The sequence below is a fragment of the Salmo salar genome, chromosome 10 (assembly GCF_965601325.2).
Source record: "Salmo salar chromosome 10, fSalSal1, whole genome shotgun sequence".
In the NCBI taxonomy this organism is placed as follows: Eukaryota; Metazoa; Chordata; class Actinopteri; order Salmoniformes; family Salmonidae; genus Salmo; species Salmo salar.
The window spans coordinates 19943000-19961480 of record NC_138300.1 but is presented as its reverse complement, the minus strand read 5'-3'; the positions used below and the strand labels follow the sequence as shown (position 1 = coordinate 19961480).

At 40.6% G+C, this 18481-nt stretch overlaps 2 protein-coding genes and 1 pseudogene across 2 annotated transcripts; 1 reads left to right on the top strand and 2 right to left on the bottom strand.

Annotated features, from left to right (window-relative positions):
• On the top strand, window positions 1–7965 carry LOC145858541 (U6 snRNA-associated Sm-like protein LSm7; annotated as a pseudogene).
• Window positions 7966–7967: 2 nt separating this feature from the next.
• On the bottom strand, window positions 7968–11110 carry LOC106613710 (mitochondrial import inner membrane translocase subunit Tim13). Its single transcript, XM_014216247.3, has 3 exons — window positions 10857–11110; window positions 10481–10549; window positions 7968–8894 (listed from the first exon to the last, which is right to left on the bottom strand). The coding sequence occupies exons 1-3, from the start codon at window positions 10974–10976 to the stop codon at window positions 8796–8798; spliced, it is 288 nt and encodes a 95-aa protein (XP_014071722.1). The 5' UTR covers window positions 10977–11110; the 3' UTR covers window positions 7968–8795.
• A 1633-nt stretch (window positions 11111–12743) lies between these two features.
• On the bottom strand, window positions 12744–15056 carry LOC106613709 (vimentin-type intermediate filament-associated coiled-coil protein). Its single transcript, XM_014216246.3, has 2 exons — window positions 14380–15056; window positions 12744–14223 (listed from the first exon to the last, which is right to left on the bottom strand). Exons 1-2 carry the CDS (start codon window positions 14568–14570, stop codon window positions 13878–13880), a joined length of 537 nt encoding a protein of 178 aa, XP_014071721.1. The 5' UTR covers window positions 14571–15056; the 3' UTR covers window positions 12744–13877.
• Window positions 15057–18481: the final 3425 nt, after the last annotated feature.

Genomic DNA, 18481 nt, shown 5'->3' with positions numbered 1-18481 from the left:
ATGGCGGTGAGTTTGTCAGAGAAGAAAAAGGAAGCGAGACACCCCACTTGCTGTTTTTTTCTGGACTCCCTAAAAACACGCCACTTCGACATAACTACGACCGGAAGTGACTTCTTGTAGCAGGTTAGGAGAACATTTTCACCAACCCTAACCCTTTTCCTAACCTTAATCTTTCTCCTAACCTATTATGTGAATTATCCTAACCTGCTACGAAAAAGTAACTTCCAGTTGTAGCTGTATCGAAGTGGTGTGTTTTTAGGGAATTTCATTTTTTTCTGCTTCAATGAAAGTCAATGAACTAAGTAGACCAGACCCAACTACTATTGCATTGGTTTCTATGGGAGACCCACCCCGTTAAAGCTACAATATGTAACTTTTTGGGCTACCCAACCAAATTCACGTTTGGCTATGGAAAAAATACTTCACAGCGGTTTAGATGGTACAGTGATTCTCTACACAATGACTGCTTGTTTTGTCACATAAACTGAAATTAGGCGAACTATTTGAGTTTTAGCAACCAAGAAATGGCGGAGCAATCTTTGCATGGTGCATCTTTAGACTGCAACTGATAATTTTTTCAATGGTAAACGGCCTGAGTGAACTATCTTCATTTATCCACCATCTTTGAGTTTGGATTTTGTTCATTTTGTTTGAATGAAAGAGAGAATTTAGCTAATTTCCATTCATTTCTGAAAGAATTTAACTTTGAAATGTTTTCATACTCTGTAGTTATACAGACTACAGACAGACAATCACCTAGCTTCTAACTAGCACTGCAAGTGCTGGCTATCATGTCTAGCTAGCTAGTTAACATTGCTAACATGCTAACATGTTCCTAGCTCTGCAAGGTGTTACGTGCGGCTTGAGCCTTCAACGCCCTGAGGAGATTCTCATTTGGTTTTGCTAACTCCTTTGTCATCTGGCTTCTCCCCTATTTTTGGAAATGGTCAAAGGTAATCGAGAAGAGGAGGGGAGGAGAGTAAACATGGAAGCAAATGTGATTGTATGAAATGAGACTGTCCTTCTCCACTCGCAGGTCATCAGGCAAATGACGTTTACATGGGTGGAATGCCAAATTAAATGTGTAAAGAGTAAAAATACATTTAGTTAGTTGTGCTAGACATTTTAAAGATATTAACATGTGCATTATTTTTTCTAGATGTAAACAACAGCTGATTCAAAGGGGGTGGGGGGGGATCTCAAAACTCTTCTGTTCGCCTACCAACTCCACTCGACCACTTATCGGTTTCCGGGTCACAGAGGAGAGGAGCTAGTACGGAGGAGTCGAGGAGAGGACAGTCTTTTGCCCAAATGAGAATCTCCCCTACATCTTTACATTTTGTGACTGGCTTTAATATACTTTCATTACTCACCAAAGTAAAGACGTTGAGTGCTGATGAAATTTGCTCTCCTATGCGCAAGCTGCAGGCTATCTCTGGTCCATGCGCATGGGCGACAGCTAGTCTGAGGCTAACTGAAGTGCTCAAAGTCATTTATTTCATTTATTTTACAAATCACAGCCAGGGTTTGAACAGTGTTTGAGTTTTATTGAGGTCCGGAAAGGGTGGGGGTGATTTTCTGTACAATTAGACACTTTAAATGCTATTTGGAGAACAGCAAAAACAATTTAAAAAATGACCACAACCATTATCACATTGGCTGCTGTAGGTTCATCCACCACAGTCAATCTACAAACACATAGCATATTAGCTATACAATTGATTCACACTGACACGTTGTTGAACGGAACAAAACCTGACATTTTTAGAACTGTATTTTGATGCCATTTTAATATAGGCCTATAGGGAAGATAGTCCATGTGATATGGAGATGTTCATATTGGAGTTTTTGTAAGTTCCTAACTTGTTTGATAAGATTAGTACAGATTTTCTCAAGAGATCCAACATGGGGCCCGACCTCAAGTTTGGGAACCACTGTACTAAGCTCTCTCTCTGCTTGCTTCCTTTCTATCTCTGTCTCCTCTGCTTCCTTCTGCATGCAGTGCAGCCTGCCTCAGCCTCGCCACTGAGCGCCACATCACTGTCTGTCTCAGTAGCCTACTCTCTGTAAAGCAAAGTTATTATAAGAACTTAGTAGCATATATTTTCCTCCTGCAGAGGTAGGCTCCGTTTAACATTAGCTTCTTACTTCATCCCTCTAGCTGGCTAAGTAATACTAGCCAGAGCCCTTTAACGTTACTACAATAGAAGTCTTGCCGGCAGCTAGCCATCTGACTGACTGACATACTGTACAGTGCCTTCAGAAAGTATTCACACCCCTTGACTTTTTCCACATTTGATTGAATTGTCATTTTTTTGTCAATGATCTACACAAAAATGTAATGTCAAAGTGGAAGAAAAAATTCTAACATTTGTAAAACATTCATGAAAAATAAAACACTAATATATCTTGATTAGGTAAGTATTCAACCCCGAGTCAATACATGTTAGAATCACCTTTGGCAGCGATTACAGCAGTGAGTCTTTCTGAGTAAGTCTCTAAGAGCTTTCCAAACCTGGATTGTGCAACATTTGCCCATTATTCTTTTCAAAAGTTCTGTCAAATTAGTTGTTGATCATTGTTAGACAAACAGTTTCAGATCTTGCCATAGATTTTCAAGCAGATTTAAGTCAAAACTGTAACTAGGCCACTGAGGAACATTCACTGTTTTCATGGTAAGAAACTCCACTGTAGATGTGGCCTTGTGTATTAAGTTATTGTCCTGCCTAAAGGTGAATTCATCTCCCAGTGTCTGATGGAAAGCAGACTAAACCAGGTTTTCCTTTACGATTTTGCTTGTGCTTAGCTCCATTCTGTTTATTTTTTATCCTGAAATACTCCCCAGTCCTTAATGATTACAACATATACCCATAACATGATGCAGCCACCACTATGCTTGAAAATATGGAGAGTGGTAATTGTCGTTTTGGATTTGCCCCAATCATAACATAGGACAAAAGTGAATTGCTTTGCCACATTCTTTGCAGTATTAGTATAACTTTAGTGCCTTATTGCTAACAGGATGCATGTTTGAGAATATTTTTATTCTGTACACCATCCAAAGTGTAATTAATAACTTACTTCACCATGCTCAAAGGGATATTCATTGTATGCTTTTTTTTACCCAACTACCAATAGGTGTCCTTCTTTGCGAGACATTAGAAAACCTCCCTGGTCTTTGTGGTTGAGTGTTTGAAATTCACTGTTCAGTGAGGGACCTTACAGATAATTGTATGTGTGGGGTACAGAGAAGAGGTAGTCATTCAAAAATCATGTTAATCACTATTATTGCACACAGAGAGAGTTCATGCAACTTATTATGTGACTTATTAGGACAATTTTTACTCCTGAACTTATTTAGGCTTGCCATAACAAAAGGGTTGAATACTTATTGACTCGAGACATTTCAGTTTTTCATCTTTTATTAATTTGGAAAAATTTCAAAAAACATCATTCCACTTCGAAATTACGGGGTATTCAATCAATCAATCAAATGTATTTATAAAGCCCTTTTTAAAATCAACAGATGTCACAAAGTGCTACATATAAACCCAGCCTAAAATCCCAAACAGCAAGCAATGCAGATGTAGAAGCACGGTGGCTGGAAACACTCCCTAGAAAGGCAGGAACCTAGGAAGAAAGCTAGAGAGGAACCAGACTCTGAGGGGTGGCCAGTCCTGTTCTGGCTGTGCCGGTTGGAGATTATAAGAGTACATGGCCGTTGCAGGCCAGATTATTCTTCAAGATGTTCAAACATTAATAGTTGACCAGCAGGGTCAAATAATAATCAGTGGTTGTAGAGGGTGCAACAGGTCAGTACCTCAGGTCTAACCGATGTGATATGGCTAACTAGCTAGCCATATCACATCGGTTAGACCAGCCTCATCTTGGGAGTTGACAGGCTTGAAGTCATAAACAGCGCAATGCATTGCGAAGGGCTGTTTGAATGAATGCTTACGAGCCTGCTGCTGCTGCCTACCATCGCTCAGTCAGACTGCTCTATCAAATCATAGACTTAATTATAACATAATAACACACAGAAATACGAGCCTTAGGTCATTAATATGGTAGAATCCGGAAAAACTATCATCTCGAAAACAAAACGTTGTTCCTGTTACATTGCACAACCTTCAATGTTATGTCATAATTACGTAAAATTCTGGCAAATTAGTTCGCAACGAGCCAGGCGGCCCAAACTGTTGCATATACCCTGACTGCGTGCAATGAACGCAAAATTACAGAATTTCACCTGGTTAATATTGCCTGCTAACCTGGATTTCTTTAACTAAATATGCAGGTTTAAAAATATATACTTCTGTGTATTGATTTTAAGAAAGGCATTGATGTTTATGGTTAGGTACAGTCGTGCAACGATTGTGCTTTTTTCGCAAATGCGCTTTTGTTAAATCATCCCCCGTTTGGCGAAGTCGGCTGTCTTTGTTAGGAAGAAATAGTCTTCACAGTTCGCAACGAGCCAGGCGGCCCAAACTGCTGCATATACCCTGACTCTGTTTGCAAGAGAAGTGAAAATAAATTAATGTTAGCAGGCAATATTAACTAAATATGCAGGTTTAAAAATATATACTTGTGTATTGATTTTAAGAAAGGCATTGATGTTTATGGTTGGAGCAACATGTACCTAAGCAATTATATGCAACGCAGGACAGGCTAGATAAACTAGTAATATAATTAACCATGTGTAGTTAACTAGTGATTATGATTGATTGATAGTTTTTTATAAGATAAGTTTAATGCTAGCTAGCAACTTACCTTGGCTTCTTACTGCATTCGCGTAACAGGCAGGCTCCTCATGGAGTGCAATGTAAAGCAGGTGGTTAGAGCATTGGACTAGTTAACCATAAGGTTGCAAGATTGAATCCCTGAGCTGACAAGGTAAAAATCTGTCGTTCTGCCCCTGAACAAGGCAGTTAACCCACCGTTCCTAGGCCGTCATTGAAAATAAGAATGTGTTCTTAACTGACTTGCCTAGTTAAATAAAGGTCAAAAAAATATATATAAAAAATATATATAATAAAATAAAAACAAAATCGGCCAAATCGGCATCCAAGATTTCCGATTGTTATGAAAACTTGAAATCGGCCCTAATTAATCGGCCATTCCGATTAATCGGTTGACCTCTAATTTTAGCGTTTGAGTCACTTTTCAAAAGTTGCTAAAAGTTCCAAATACATTTTTTAAAGTAGCTAAATTTGTTGCTAGGTGCTGTTTGAAAAAAAAGTTGCCAGGGTAGTCTGAAAAGTTGCTAAATCTAGCAAGAAAATTGCTAAATTGGCATCACTGAGAGGGCGGAGGGCCGTTTGAGAGACTGGTGAATGTGCTGATGAAGTTCAAAATCTGGAAGGCAAATTCGGGGGACGCAGGAGAACTTTCACTGTTCATGGATCTGCCATTCGTTCCCAAAGAGTCAGGCACGATTTAAAAATATATATAACCCTTATTTAACTAGGCAAGTCAGTTAAGAACAAATTCTTATTTACAATGACGGCATACCGGGGAACAGTGGGTTAACTGTTTTGTTCAGGGGCAGAACGACAGATTCTTACCTTGTCAGCTCGGGAAGAAATATTTAGATGTTGACCCGTAATTGACTTTCTTTTGTGTACAAAATATATATTTGTCTTATTTATTTTTTCAAATTAGAAAAGATTACCGAGGTCTGGACTTCGATGCCATATGCAGCCTAGTTACGGCCATGATGACAGCTTGCGCATATAGATACAAGTTTGTCATCACTCCTGCAACACGTTTACGATGGTGAGTAACGAAAGTATACTGAAGCCAGTGACTAAATATTAAAATCCTCTATTGAGGGAAAAATGGAAAGACGCAGGGCGTTGAAGTTAAGGCTCAGTACGTAGCGCCCTGGACGAGAGCTAGCATTTTTCCAATCCCCACATGACACATTGATTCATTATTTATTTCCTCGGCAGGATAAAGAAAGTATATTTGACGTGTCAAAATATATTTACAAACCAGTGTGAGTGAAATTTCAGCGAAGACGAGAAGGTAGCCTAATTGTCTAGCTAACAGCTAAGCAGCTATTTTGAACTAGGACTGGTCATTCATGTTGACAGTCAATGCACCTCAATTGCAAACACATTTTATTCACTAACAATTTTCACAGCCAGTGGTGTCCTGAAAGGTTTCTATCATCTGTTGTACCTGGTGTTGGATGGAACAATTGAATGCATGTGTGGTAAGGGATACAAACTCCTCTGACAATAGTCCTTGTCAGGGTGCTGAGGGATGTTATTTTTACTAATGAAACACATCCCTCAGCACCCTGATGAGGACTACTAACAAAATACCAGTGTATGGGAAATGCATGCTGTTGAACTTACATTTTCCTCCAAGAGAGTGGCTGACATATACTTTTCTTCTCCCTCCCCAGTCTCAGATGACCAATTCAAGCTGACAGAGACAACTGGGCTTAGCAGTGTGCAGAGGACCTCTGTGGTGCTCATCTGCCCACAGGATGGCTTGGAAACCATTCCTAAAGCCCCTTCTTACAGCAGCAGGAGGGCTAGCTGGTAGCAGCACCTCTGCCACCTCTCCTACAACAAACGATCAGGGGCTGCATCTCCCCTTCATCTACACTGTACTGAAATGACAGGATGGGTGAAAGCTGTATGACAGATGACTACTGGAAATGGTTGTTGCTATTATTTGAATGCCGGTGACATGAGTGGTGCTTGGCTGCTAATTATCAAATAAAATGATCTTATCCATATCTCATCATAACCCCCTGTCCACTTTATCAGCTAACTGTTGTCTAGAGAGTATGCGCCAAAACCAAATTGGGCAAGTTTGCCATTAATCGCAACAGGTTTTGTAACTAAAACATCCATAAGAGTTGAAAATGTGATGGAAACCCATTTAACTTGTTTTTTTTTTTCGGTACATGATAACTTAACTGCAACAACAACAAAAAAAGTGCAGTCATCACGCATTTTTTAAAATCTGCAACGAGTATGTTTGATGGGAATACACCTCTGGTGGGAAAATTCACACATCGTTCTTATGCGGATTTTGTTTTTACGCGTCAATTGGATGGAAACCTAGCTACTGTTCCCAAATGTACATTTACAGTCTCTATGGTGACACACATTTCAAATCAGGTGACTTCTTTTTGTTCTTATGCTCTTATCGACCTTCCCAGGACCAATGCACATTTTGGGAGATTCAGGGAGATTCTGGTTGCCCCCTCACGTGTTGTGAACCCTCTGGCCAGTGGTTTGTTGCCGGGGTGACCAGGTGGGGACATGGCTGTGATTGGACTGATTTCCCAGGAGTCTACATGCGGGTCACTGCCATCAGGGAATGGATATCTAACTATCTGCCATTCTGAGGCTATGGAAAAGAGGAATTGAGACATCATATAGTACTTGAGGACACAATGGGTTTCTACTTTGCAGCCACCACTGGTATTTTTTGTGCGCTAGTGGTCAAGGATGATGTATGCACTCCACCATCAACATAAAACTACCTGGAGATATCAGGAGATCCAGGTGACTAGTAAAATGGAGGTCTGTGGACATTGTACTAAAATATGCATATAAACATGTAGAAGTTGTGTATTTTATCGTATTTGAGAAAATATTTATACGGTGTAAGCATTTTGATTTCTGTGGGTTCAAATATTAAATTTGACATTTACATTACTGTAATTTTTCATATGTGGCCAACCAGCTTTTTAATGTAAATTCTGTGGCCCAACCATCTGAAAGTTGGAATAAGCTACATTTTTATAGCAGATGCTAAGGAACTGAGCCTTGCATGAAAGCATCTTTATGTAGTGTAGCTAAATCTACACTTCTGGAAGCTGTTCAGGTGCTACAAGAAATATGACCCAACGACACTGTTTCCCCCAGCATGGGAGAATGTATATGAAATATGCAAGGAATAAGTAAACATAAAAAATAATAATAAAAAAAAAACAGGGCACAAATGCTTGACCGGAATTTATTTATGTCTCACAAGTGAAAAAGGCCATTCCAGTCAGTCACAAACACACTTCTAAGCAGTGGCACCCATCTTTAAGCACTCACAGGCCATTTATTTTTACTTCCTTACACAATTCAAAGGGATGAATGAAGGAGAGCTGTTCCCAGTAATCTGACAAACAACTCCAGCCAGGTTCAAAACAGGTTCAATACAAAGTGCACCACAGCAGACCCTGTTAAACAGATCCACTAGGGCAGATAGTGACAACTGGAACGCAAGTCTGACAATACTGTTTTGTTCTCGACACGTATTATGATATAGGATTGTTTAGCTGGTCTGAGTGCCTGGTTCAGTTATGAAAACAAACAAAAAATGTTCCTCAGTTCTTCCACAGGGAAGAAACCAGGTTTAGCAAGATGGTAAAAGAAGCCTTGCCTAATCCCATCAGGGAACTGGTGTTTCACCCACACTCACAGCCAGTAGCCTACTGAAGAATAGGTACCTGGCACTGAACTTTTAGGGGACGGTTACAGAGAGTTGTACATTATAATTGCAGAGAATATTTCCTTAACATTATTAATTCATGACACTTAATAATAATAAAAAACAATTGAAGATATGCATTTGTTAAAATATCCTTTTAGTGAAAGGAAAATGTCCACTATCATTATTGCTGCCATTCACAGGGTCTCCAAACCTGTCCGTTAGGTGTTCTCACAAAAGTTTGTGTGTCATCATGCCACATATGCTCTTTCAGCCTCAGCCACTAACACCTTCCCTGCCATACATTTTGGCTTTGCAAAGGTGTCGCTGGCAGAATAGGACGATGTTCATATACGAGCTCTTTCCCTCTGTAGTCTGGAGTTGTAGGCACGGGACACAGTATTCCATGCATCCATATATCGATCCATGCACATAGCGATGCATTTCTGCAATAAACAGACAAATATATCAGTGAGCATTACCCAGTCCCACAGCATAATATTAGCATTTTCAAATTCGCACATTATCTGAGGTTTGAAATTACACTTCATATTAGAGGTCAACCGATTAATCGGCATGGCCGATTAATTAGGGCCGATTTCAAGTTTTCAAAACAATCGGTAATCGACATTTTTGGACGCCGATTGTGGCCGATTACAGTGCATTCCACAAGGAAACTGCATGGCAGGCTGATCACCTGTTACACGAGTGCAGAAAGGAGCCAAGGTAAGTTGCTAGCTAGCATTAAACTTAACTTATAAAAAACAATCAATCTTAACATAATCACTAGTTAACTACACATGGTTGATGATATTACTAGGTTAACTAGCTTGTCCTGTGTTGCATATAATCAATGCGGTGCCTGTTAATTTATCATCGAATCACAGCCTACGTCGCCAAACGGGGGATGATTTAACAAAAGCGCATTCGCGAAAATAGCACAATCGTTGCACGAATGTACCTAACCATAAACATCAATGCCTTTCTTAAAATCAATACACAGAAGAATATTTTTTAAACCTGCATATTTAGTTCAAATAAATTAATGTTAGCAGGCAATATTAACTAGGGAAATTGTGTCACTTCTCTTGTGTTCATTGCACACAGAGTCAGGGTATATGCAACAGTTTGGGCCACCTGGCTTGTCGTGTACTAATCTGCCAGAATTGTATATAATTATGACATAACATTGAAGGTTCTACAATGTAGACTTAGGGTTGCCACCCGTTCAATAAAATACAGGACGGTTCCGTATTTCACTGAAAGAATAAACGTTTTGTTTTTGAAATGATAGTTTCCGGATTTGACCATATTAATGACCTAAGGCTCGTATTTCTGTGTTTATTATATTATAATTAAGTCTATGATTTGATATTTGATTGAGCGGTGGTAGGCAGCAGCAGGCTCGTAAGCATTCATTCAAACTTTACTGCGTTTGCCAGCAGCTCTTAGCAATGTTTGATTCACAGCGCTGTTTATGACTTCAAGCCTATCAACTCCTGAGATTAGGCTGGTAATAGTAAAATGCCTATTAGAATATCCAATAGTCAAAGGTATATGAAATACAAATGGTATAGAGAGAAATAGTCGACATGTCATAATTCCTATAATAACTACAACCTAAAACTTCTTAACTGGGAATATTGAACCACCAGCTTTCATATGTTCTGAGCAAGGAACTTAAACGTTAGCTTTTTTACATGGCACATATTGCACTTTTACTTACTTCTCACACTGTGTTTTTGCATTATTTAAACCAAATTGAGCATGTGTCATTATTTATTTGAGACTAACTAGATTTTATTTATGTATTATATTAAGTTAAAATAAAAGTGTTCATTGTTCATTCAGTATTGTTGTAATTGTCATTATTACAAATAAATAAATATATATATCGGCCGATTAATCGGTAGCGGCTTTTTTTGGGGTCCTCCAATCGGTATCGGCGTTGAAAAATCATAATCGGTTGACCTCTACTTCATATACATATACCATCCCATCAATAATCTGCAAATAAAATACACTGGCATACCTGTTCAGAGTTGTCCAACGTGCCTCCAGGTTTGCTTATGCATTTCTTGAAACATTTGTCTGTCACTCTCTAGAGCAAAGAAAAAGGAAAAAAGTTTAACCCACCTTCCTTTCAGTGAGCTAGAAAGTAATTCTCAGCTCATAGTTCAGGCTGAACGACCTCTAACAGGGAGTTTAAGAAGATAGCAAGTTGAAGGCCGGCAATTACAAGCATTAACAGTTAGCTGGATATGCCCAGTTTTGATATGGCCTATTAAACCAACTAGCTAGCTAACTAATTGTTGCTTTTGCATTAGTAAGCTATATACCTGGATACAAACAATGTCAATCTTTCTACTACTTAGCTAGCTTGCTCAAAACAATTAATTAAACGTTACCTGCAAGAGCTCTTGCGCATTAGCCACCGCAATCTGTACCTTTACTTGCTCCATGATTGTGCCGGTATCCATTTTACCGGACCCAGCACCTGATGAAAAATCGGAACCAAATCCGTCCATATCTAATTGCTATAATATTATCTTTAAGAAATTACACTGTAGCTAGTAATTACACGTGTTAGATAATGTAACCGCTTCGGATAGAATTGCCCTTGAAACAATAGTTCGACCACGTGACTTCCTGTAATTGTGATTCCAACATGGGGAATGTAGTTTTCAGTGCCCTGGCCAGTTTAGTTCATACAAAAGTGTAGTCTACACGAAGCGTGATCATTTTATCTCGATTCACTTATTTAAAAACATAACAAATATAATATGTCTGAACTGTGTTTTGGCCCATCTACGAGTTTGAGACACATGGGTGTGTTATATTCCAACACAGATTTTAGTGACACAATGTTTGTTCATTATGCAAGAGGGAAGAAAAAAAAATGGTTTGGGGGATTATGGAAATTGACTTTCAATGATAAAAGTAGAATGAACACACGTTGTACTCCAAATTTAGCAGTCGTTCAATCTTCATGCATTTCTCATCCCTGGATTGAGGTAAGGTTTCCGAGCCATATTTTGCGCTGGCTCCGTAGTGTCAAGCGAAGCGTGTCTGACTCCAATGCCACTGTAAGCAAAGCCTAGGCAGTTCTAAGCAAGCGTTGGGTCAAAATCTATTCTGGCTAGGGCCAGTTAGGTCATTATTTACTGTATTTTTTTTCTTGCTCAGGTGTAGCCTGTTCACTAGGCAGCAGATTGTAACCGGCATTTTGAGTAAAGCACCAACAGCAGTCAACCGGCCACAGGCTCTGTACAGCAGCCACCTGGCCGTCCCCCGGGTGTCTTCCTTCCGCTCAGATCCTAACAGGAACTCAATGAGTAGCCCTGTGGGGAGCCCCCTCCTGCCTCGCAAAAGTGGTCCCCAGTAGCCACACTCTCTCCCCACTGGCTGCTCCAGTGTTCAGCAGCAGCCCCTTGACCAGTGGCAACGGGACCTTTGTCAGGAGCAAGTGCTCTGGGGACTATTCCCAGGATAGTGTGGGATTAATGGGGAGCTCATGGGTCCACCGCCGGAAGACTGCTGCCCATTCCTTCTTTCCTGAGAGAGGTGGGCCCTTCTTGCCTGGCCTGCTTAAGAGGCCACTGGGCATGGTGGAGGTGCTGCGCCAGCCACTTGGCCCTGATGGTACTTAAGGCTTCTACAACTGCATTGGCAGGTGGAAGCTGGTACTGCAGCAATGATAAAGCCTGGCCAAAATTATCACTATTGCTCAAAGCAGTGACTGGAATCTTATGTAACAAACCATATATTGTGCAAAATGACTTTTTATTGTCTCCATGTTTATCTAAATGAATGGGGGGAAAAAGAAGTCACATTGGTCACTCCTGCTATGAAAATGTTTTATATTGAAATTAATAAAGATTACTATGTACTTTCAACAGTGATAAATGTTGTTCTTCTTTCCCTTGATATGCCCAGTATGAACTTTTCTAAAAACCTTCCCAGAATATACAATGAAATCTCAGTACATTAATTTTCTGGGGTAAAAGAAAATAGGGTTGCATTCCTGTCTGTAGGTGTCTTGAGCAGTTATCTGAACATCCCTCGCATAAATTCTAACGTATGCATCTCCATAGGGATAACGTTGTAAAAATAACATTGCCACCGTAGCCTTTGTGTCAGGCACCATTCCCCTCTAGTGAAGACGCAGGCACGGGGAATGTTTTACAAAGATTTAAGTATTGTTTTTTCAGTCACATTATCCCTGAAGTAGGAAAAGTAGCTAGTGACACTGCCAAGCTATTAACTTTAGACTTTTTCCAAATAAATGAAGTAAATATTGTATAAATAAATAATTTATTAATGTAGCAGAAAGGTCTGTTGCTTAAAAAAAAAAAACTTCCTCATTGAATCGAAATACCTCTTCTCAGAAAATATTTTCTTAAATGAACAGAGCAACACACGTTTGACAGTTCAGAGGCAAAACTGATCCCGTGCTAAAGCACAGGTACAATGATCACAAGAGGAACAGTTTAAGCTGCACAATCATGCAGTTGTACTGAAAGACACAGCAGACATAACACAATACTTTTAGCCACCTGATGATTTAAGCCAACACAATATATAATATTGCTTATATAATGACTAAGCAAAACAGTACAGTATTATTATGAGAGCACAAGGCATGATTTCCCCTGCTTTTGACCATACTGGAATGTCACATCTATGTAGCATCTTATGTAATGCAAGAGTGAGTGTACTGTAAAAGTGACGCAAACTTCAATGTTGCATAGACTTTGCTTCTCTGAAGCAAATATTGACGCCAACAAGAGGCTAATGTATGTCTTAGATTAACCATTAAATGTCATGCTTACATGGGATACGTGTGGAGTAAGTACACTCCCCGAAAATAACCTCAAGCACTTTAAATTTAATTGTCACTTTAAAAAAAAACTTTGTTAGTGAAGAATGACTGAAAGGTGTATACTATATAGTCAAATGCATGGGATGCAGTAGAACCTAGTCTTACATGTGCGACAGATGTACTTTCTGAACTCTGACCTTCTCAACACTTTTTGACCTTTGAAAACTTTGAGCTGAACATAAACAGAGGTCATTTTTTCACCATTTCCAAATATTACAGTACAAAAATACAGCAGTTAAAACAGAAACTGATGTCAAATAGACACCTGGTTATTGTCTGGTTAAGATGTGGAATCAAGGCAGATTAGTTTCCCTTTATTTGGTTAAACCAAAGGCTTCATAACGTGTCAAGCAGTTCCCCCGTGTGACATCATGTTAACTTACAAGTCATCTGCTTAGTATAAAGAACTACTTAGAGCACAAATGTTTCCTTTGAGATAAAAAATAAAAAAAACAATAACACAACATGCAGATGTTTTGAAATGACTCATGCCTCTACTTCAAGTACCACCCTCTTCACTAACCTAACTCTTCGCAGGGGCCTTGTACTATACAGTTGTTCCAAACACGATCTCATCCAGCTCCTGGTCATCCTCACTGAGAGAGAAGTCTTTGTGGTTAGAGATGCGGTTGGGACTGCAGCTTGACTCCCCGTCTGTGAGGGATGTTTTGACAGTGGGTTCACCCATCCCCACCACTGGCCCAAGTCTCTCTGCCTCAGCCATATGGAACAGCATACTGTCTAGTAAAGGCCTGCTCTTACAGATGTTATCCAGGAGCTGGCAGCGATGTTGCAACTGGCCTATCATAGCATCCTTCTCCTTGACCATGTTCTGAAACCTCTGGATGGTGTCCTCTGACTTGCACAGCTTCTCGTGGAGGTAGTAAATCTCTCTAGAGAAAAGTTAGATAAAAAGAGAAATCGATGATAAACTATCAGCACATCTTTCTGCAGTCTCGGCCACACAATGCACATATGAAACAACAATAGTTGGTAAATGAAAGGGGAGCTTTGGCAATGCCTGAAGAGACAACACCTCCATCACTTACTTATTCTTGGCCTCGGTAATCTCCTGGGTAGCAGCCCTCAGTTGCGCGTCCTTCCTGATGAGACTCTCTGCTTGCTCCCTCACGGTGTTCTCTGCTGCCTCGAGCCGCTGCTCCAGTTCTGCTACCCGCCTGTGCACCGCGGCCAGGTGTGCGTTCGCCTCCCGAATTTGTACCGGTGACGGCGAGGACATGTCACATGAGGAATATGACACGACCTAAAAGTAAATTTACACTAACTCACCGTAGAAGACTGATCGTGACGATTGACTCATTGCTCGTGAACAAGCATTTCACCGGAGGGCTGGTGTTTACTCTTCCTGCCATGGCTGCACTTTCTTCAGCGTTTGGTATAGGTCCTCTTAGTTCGGTAAACAACTGTGCAATTGCACCAAAAAACATTGTTCCGCGTCCAGAAAAAAACTGCTTGATGACGCTATACTAGAAACCAAAACAGCAAGCTAACTAGTTAACCAGCTACAGTACCGATACGTCATCCTACGATATATCTAATATCTGAAACCCATGAGAAACGTAACGATACATATAATTCCATGTAAAAAATTACGAACAACATGACTCGTGCAATCTAATAGTTCGTTGTCTGCACTGTTTTGATAGAAAAGGCTGGATAATTTGAATGAACTTCGCAACAGTTTTGTAACCTGTGGCTTAAACTTCGCCCCGGAAAGAGTCACTAGTTATTTTTTCTTCTTCTTTTAAGTTTTATGGCAGACTACACATCTTGGTGTATTGCCGCCATCTACTGTACGGGGAATTCAAACAAAAAATACAACAACAAAAAATCTACCAGGTACCTTAAGGACAGAGCATTCATTGACAAGATTCCTTGTAATGCCACTGCAGAAAAATCCTTGAGCCCCCCCAAAAAACGCTAACACCACACTCACAATGATGCCTATTTTCTCATATTTCCTCTCTGTTTGCACTGTGCAGTTGAAAACCAAAGTAATAAATGCTACAAAGCCCACCTTATCATGCAACATGTCAGGATCCCTCTTGACAATGAATATAATTTTCTGCCTCTACTCCTACGACCATTACTTCTTCAACTTCACACCTTTCTTCCAATGTTCTCAACGCCTCTGGATTATTCTTGCCACCTCTGTTTCCTTCACCCTAACAGGACAGTTCCGAAACGGGTGCATGTTCGCAACCACAATTGCAGCAGTTAAGCTCGGCTGGCATATTTTTACATTTGACATTTTTGTCATTTAGCATTCGCTCTTATCCAAAGCGACTTATCATTCATCTTAAGATAGATAGGTGGGACAACCACATATCACAGGCATAGAAAGTACATTTTTCCTCAACGTAGCTATCAGTATGGTCAGAGCTAGAAGGGGTATTGTCAAGTGCAAGTGCTGTTATATTTTATTTATATTTATTTTTGGGGGGTGGGAGGGGGGGTTGGAGGTGATGAGGAGGATTATTTAAGATACTGTTTGAAGAGGTAGGGTTTCAGATGTTTTCGGAAGATGGGCAGGGACTCTGCTGTCCTAGCTTCAGGGGGAAGCTGGTTCCACATTTGGGGTGCCAAGACAGAGGAGAGCTTGTACTGGGCTGAGCGCGAGCTGCCCTCCCATAGGGGTGGGAAGGCCAAGAGACCTGAGGTAGCAGAACGGAGTGCTCGGGTTGGGGTGTAGGGTTTGAGCATAGCCTGAAGGTAGGGAGGGACAGTTCCTCTTGCTGTTCCCTAGGTAAGCATCATGGCCTTGTAGTGGATACGAGCTTCAACTGGAAGCCAGTGGAGTGTGCGGAAAAGTGGGGTGACATTAGAGAACTTGGGAAGGTTGAAAACCAGGTGGGCTACTGCGTTCTGGATAAGTTGCCGGGGTTTTGTGGAACAAGCGAGGAGCTCAGCCAACAGCGAGTTGCAGTAGTCCAGACGGGAGAGGACAAGTGCCTGGAGGAGCATATAATACTCCTCCCATCTACATACACCTGACATGACCAAATCATTTGCACTGTATGGGTTTGGGCATACACGTGAGAAGGAAGAGAATGGATGGAATGGGCTTCCGCACTCCATCTACCATGCGGGTCAGTTGTGCACCAACCACTTGATACAATTTTATACAAATATCCTTTGCACATTTACTTCTAGCGCAACCCCAGAGATAACACCTTTGATAGGCGCCCTGCTTTGAAGATCCACACAGGACACATTCCAACTCACCATCTTCTTGAGGCACAGAGCACGCCCCTTCTGTTCCAACACACACCCTTTTGTTATTCTCATCGACGCCACCTCATCCAACACATCCAGGATTTTAAGAGACTTCAAACGGATCTCCCAGATAACATCAATCGAAAACCCTTATTCCAACCAAAAAATAATCAGAATTAGGTTTGGATTTACTAGTTTCCACTACCACTTTAATAATCTTATTTCCTTTCCAATTCTTCTCACTCTCACCTCCACTCGACACATCATCTGATTCAAACAGAACATCCGCTTCCGCCATTTCAGCATCTTCAAACGACCAGCGCCACGTCTTCTTCACCATATTCTACCTGTTGCATGTTACACACCTCCCCCTCCGTCCTTCTTTCTTCGATGAGGTTTAACGCCAGTTGGCATCCAATAAATGTTGCAATACCGCCACCTACTAGACTGGAGTATAACTCCCTTGTACTTTGCTTAGAAAAAACGTATAAAAAAAAAAATTCTTAAATCAACAAAAAAGCATACAACAAATACCCAACCATCTAACACCACACTCACACAAATTATTAATAAATACCATGCTCCACTATTTAAATTGATTTAGTCCTACTTCAGGCCAACAGCCTGAAAGGATGGGCCACCACCACTTAACACATCCTGTAACTCTTCTGATGTCAAGTCTCACACACCCAAATACCTCTCTGCAGTCGCCACCACAACCTCCATTTTTTGCGACTTACGTTCCATCTCTGCAGTACAGTTGATAACCATTACTATAAATGCCAAAAATCCAATCTTACTGAAACATATATCACTTGTTGGTTCATCCCTCTGTACTGGTACAGATCTACTACCCACAACACTCCTCTCAGGATCCCTCCCCCTTGACCCATCTTCCTCTACTTTCTTCACTGCCTCAGCATATGACAACTTCTGCACTACTCTAACCCTGGAAACCTCAACCTGCCTCTCTCGCACAGGACATGTCTGATCCCCAGATCCATGGGCACCCCTATAATTAACACTTACCACTATTTTCCCCAATGCTACACATTTATTTGTCTCATGCCCTTCTGTACACTTCTCACACCTACGAACTTCCCTCCTACACACTGCTGCCACATTGCCATAAGCTTGACACCTGTAACAATGTAATGTAGTCGGCACAAAAGCTTGTACAGGATAACTTATATATCCTAACATCACTTTGTCGGGCAAAGACAACATCAAAACTCAAAAGAACAGACAATGACTCTTCTGTTTCTCCACTCACACCACCCTGTATGCGTCGCACACAACAACGAGCCTCACAAACACCGGGAATCTTCCCCTTCAGTTGGTCAGCTTTAACATTTACCACTACCCCGGTAATCACTCCTTTCAATGGCATCCTTCCCTTAAGAGCAAAACAATTCACATCTCTTGCCCCCATTCATTTAACAACGAGCGCCTGCTCCTTCTGACCAGCAGAAACACAAACAATTATCACAAGACCACTTCAAATCAAATCAAATTTTATTGGTCACATACACATGGTTAGCAGATGTTAATGCGAGTGTAGCGAATTGCTTGTGCTTCTAGTTCCGACAGTGCAGTAATATCTAACAGGTAATCTAACAATTTCACAACAACTATCTTACACACACAAGTGTAAAGGAATGAATAAGAATATGTACATATAAATATATGGATGAGCGACGGCCGTGTGGCATAGGTAAGATGCAGTAGATGGTATAGAGTACAGTATATACATATGAGATGAGTAATGTAGGGTATGTAAACATTATATAAAGTGTCTATGTTTAAAATGACTAGTGATACATTTATTACGTCCAATTTTTTATTATTAAAGTGGATAGAGATTGGAGTCAGTATGTTGGCAGCAGCCACTCAATGTTAGTGATGGCTGTTTAA

Bases quoted from the DNA above. Each gene is read 5' to 3' on its own strand.
- LOC106613710 (XM_014216247.3), bottom strand. From the start codon at position 10,976: ATGGACGGATTTGGTTCCGATTTTTCATCAGGTGCTGGGTCCGGTAAA. The intron at 10,550-10,856 runs GTAACGTTTAAT...TCTTTGCTCTAG, and splicing joins ATGCGCAAGAGCTCTTGCAG to AGAGTGACAGACAAATGTTT. The intron at 8,895-10,480 runs GTATGCCAGTGT...TGTTTATTGCAG, and splicing joins CGTTGGACAACTCTGAACAG to AAATGCATCGCTATGTGCAT.
- LOC106613709 (XM_014216246.3), bottom strand. From the start codon at position 14,570: ATGTCCTCGCCGTCACCGGTACAAATTCGGGAGGCGAACGCACACCTG. The intron at 14,224-14,379 runs GTAAGTGATGGA...ACTTTTCTCTAG, and splicing joins ATTACCGAGGCCAAGAATAA to AGAGATTTACTACCTCCACG.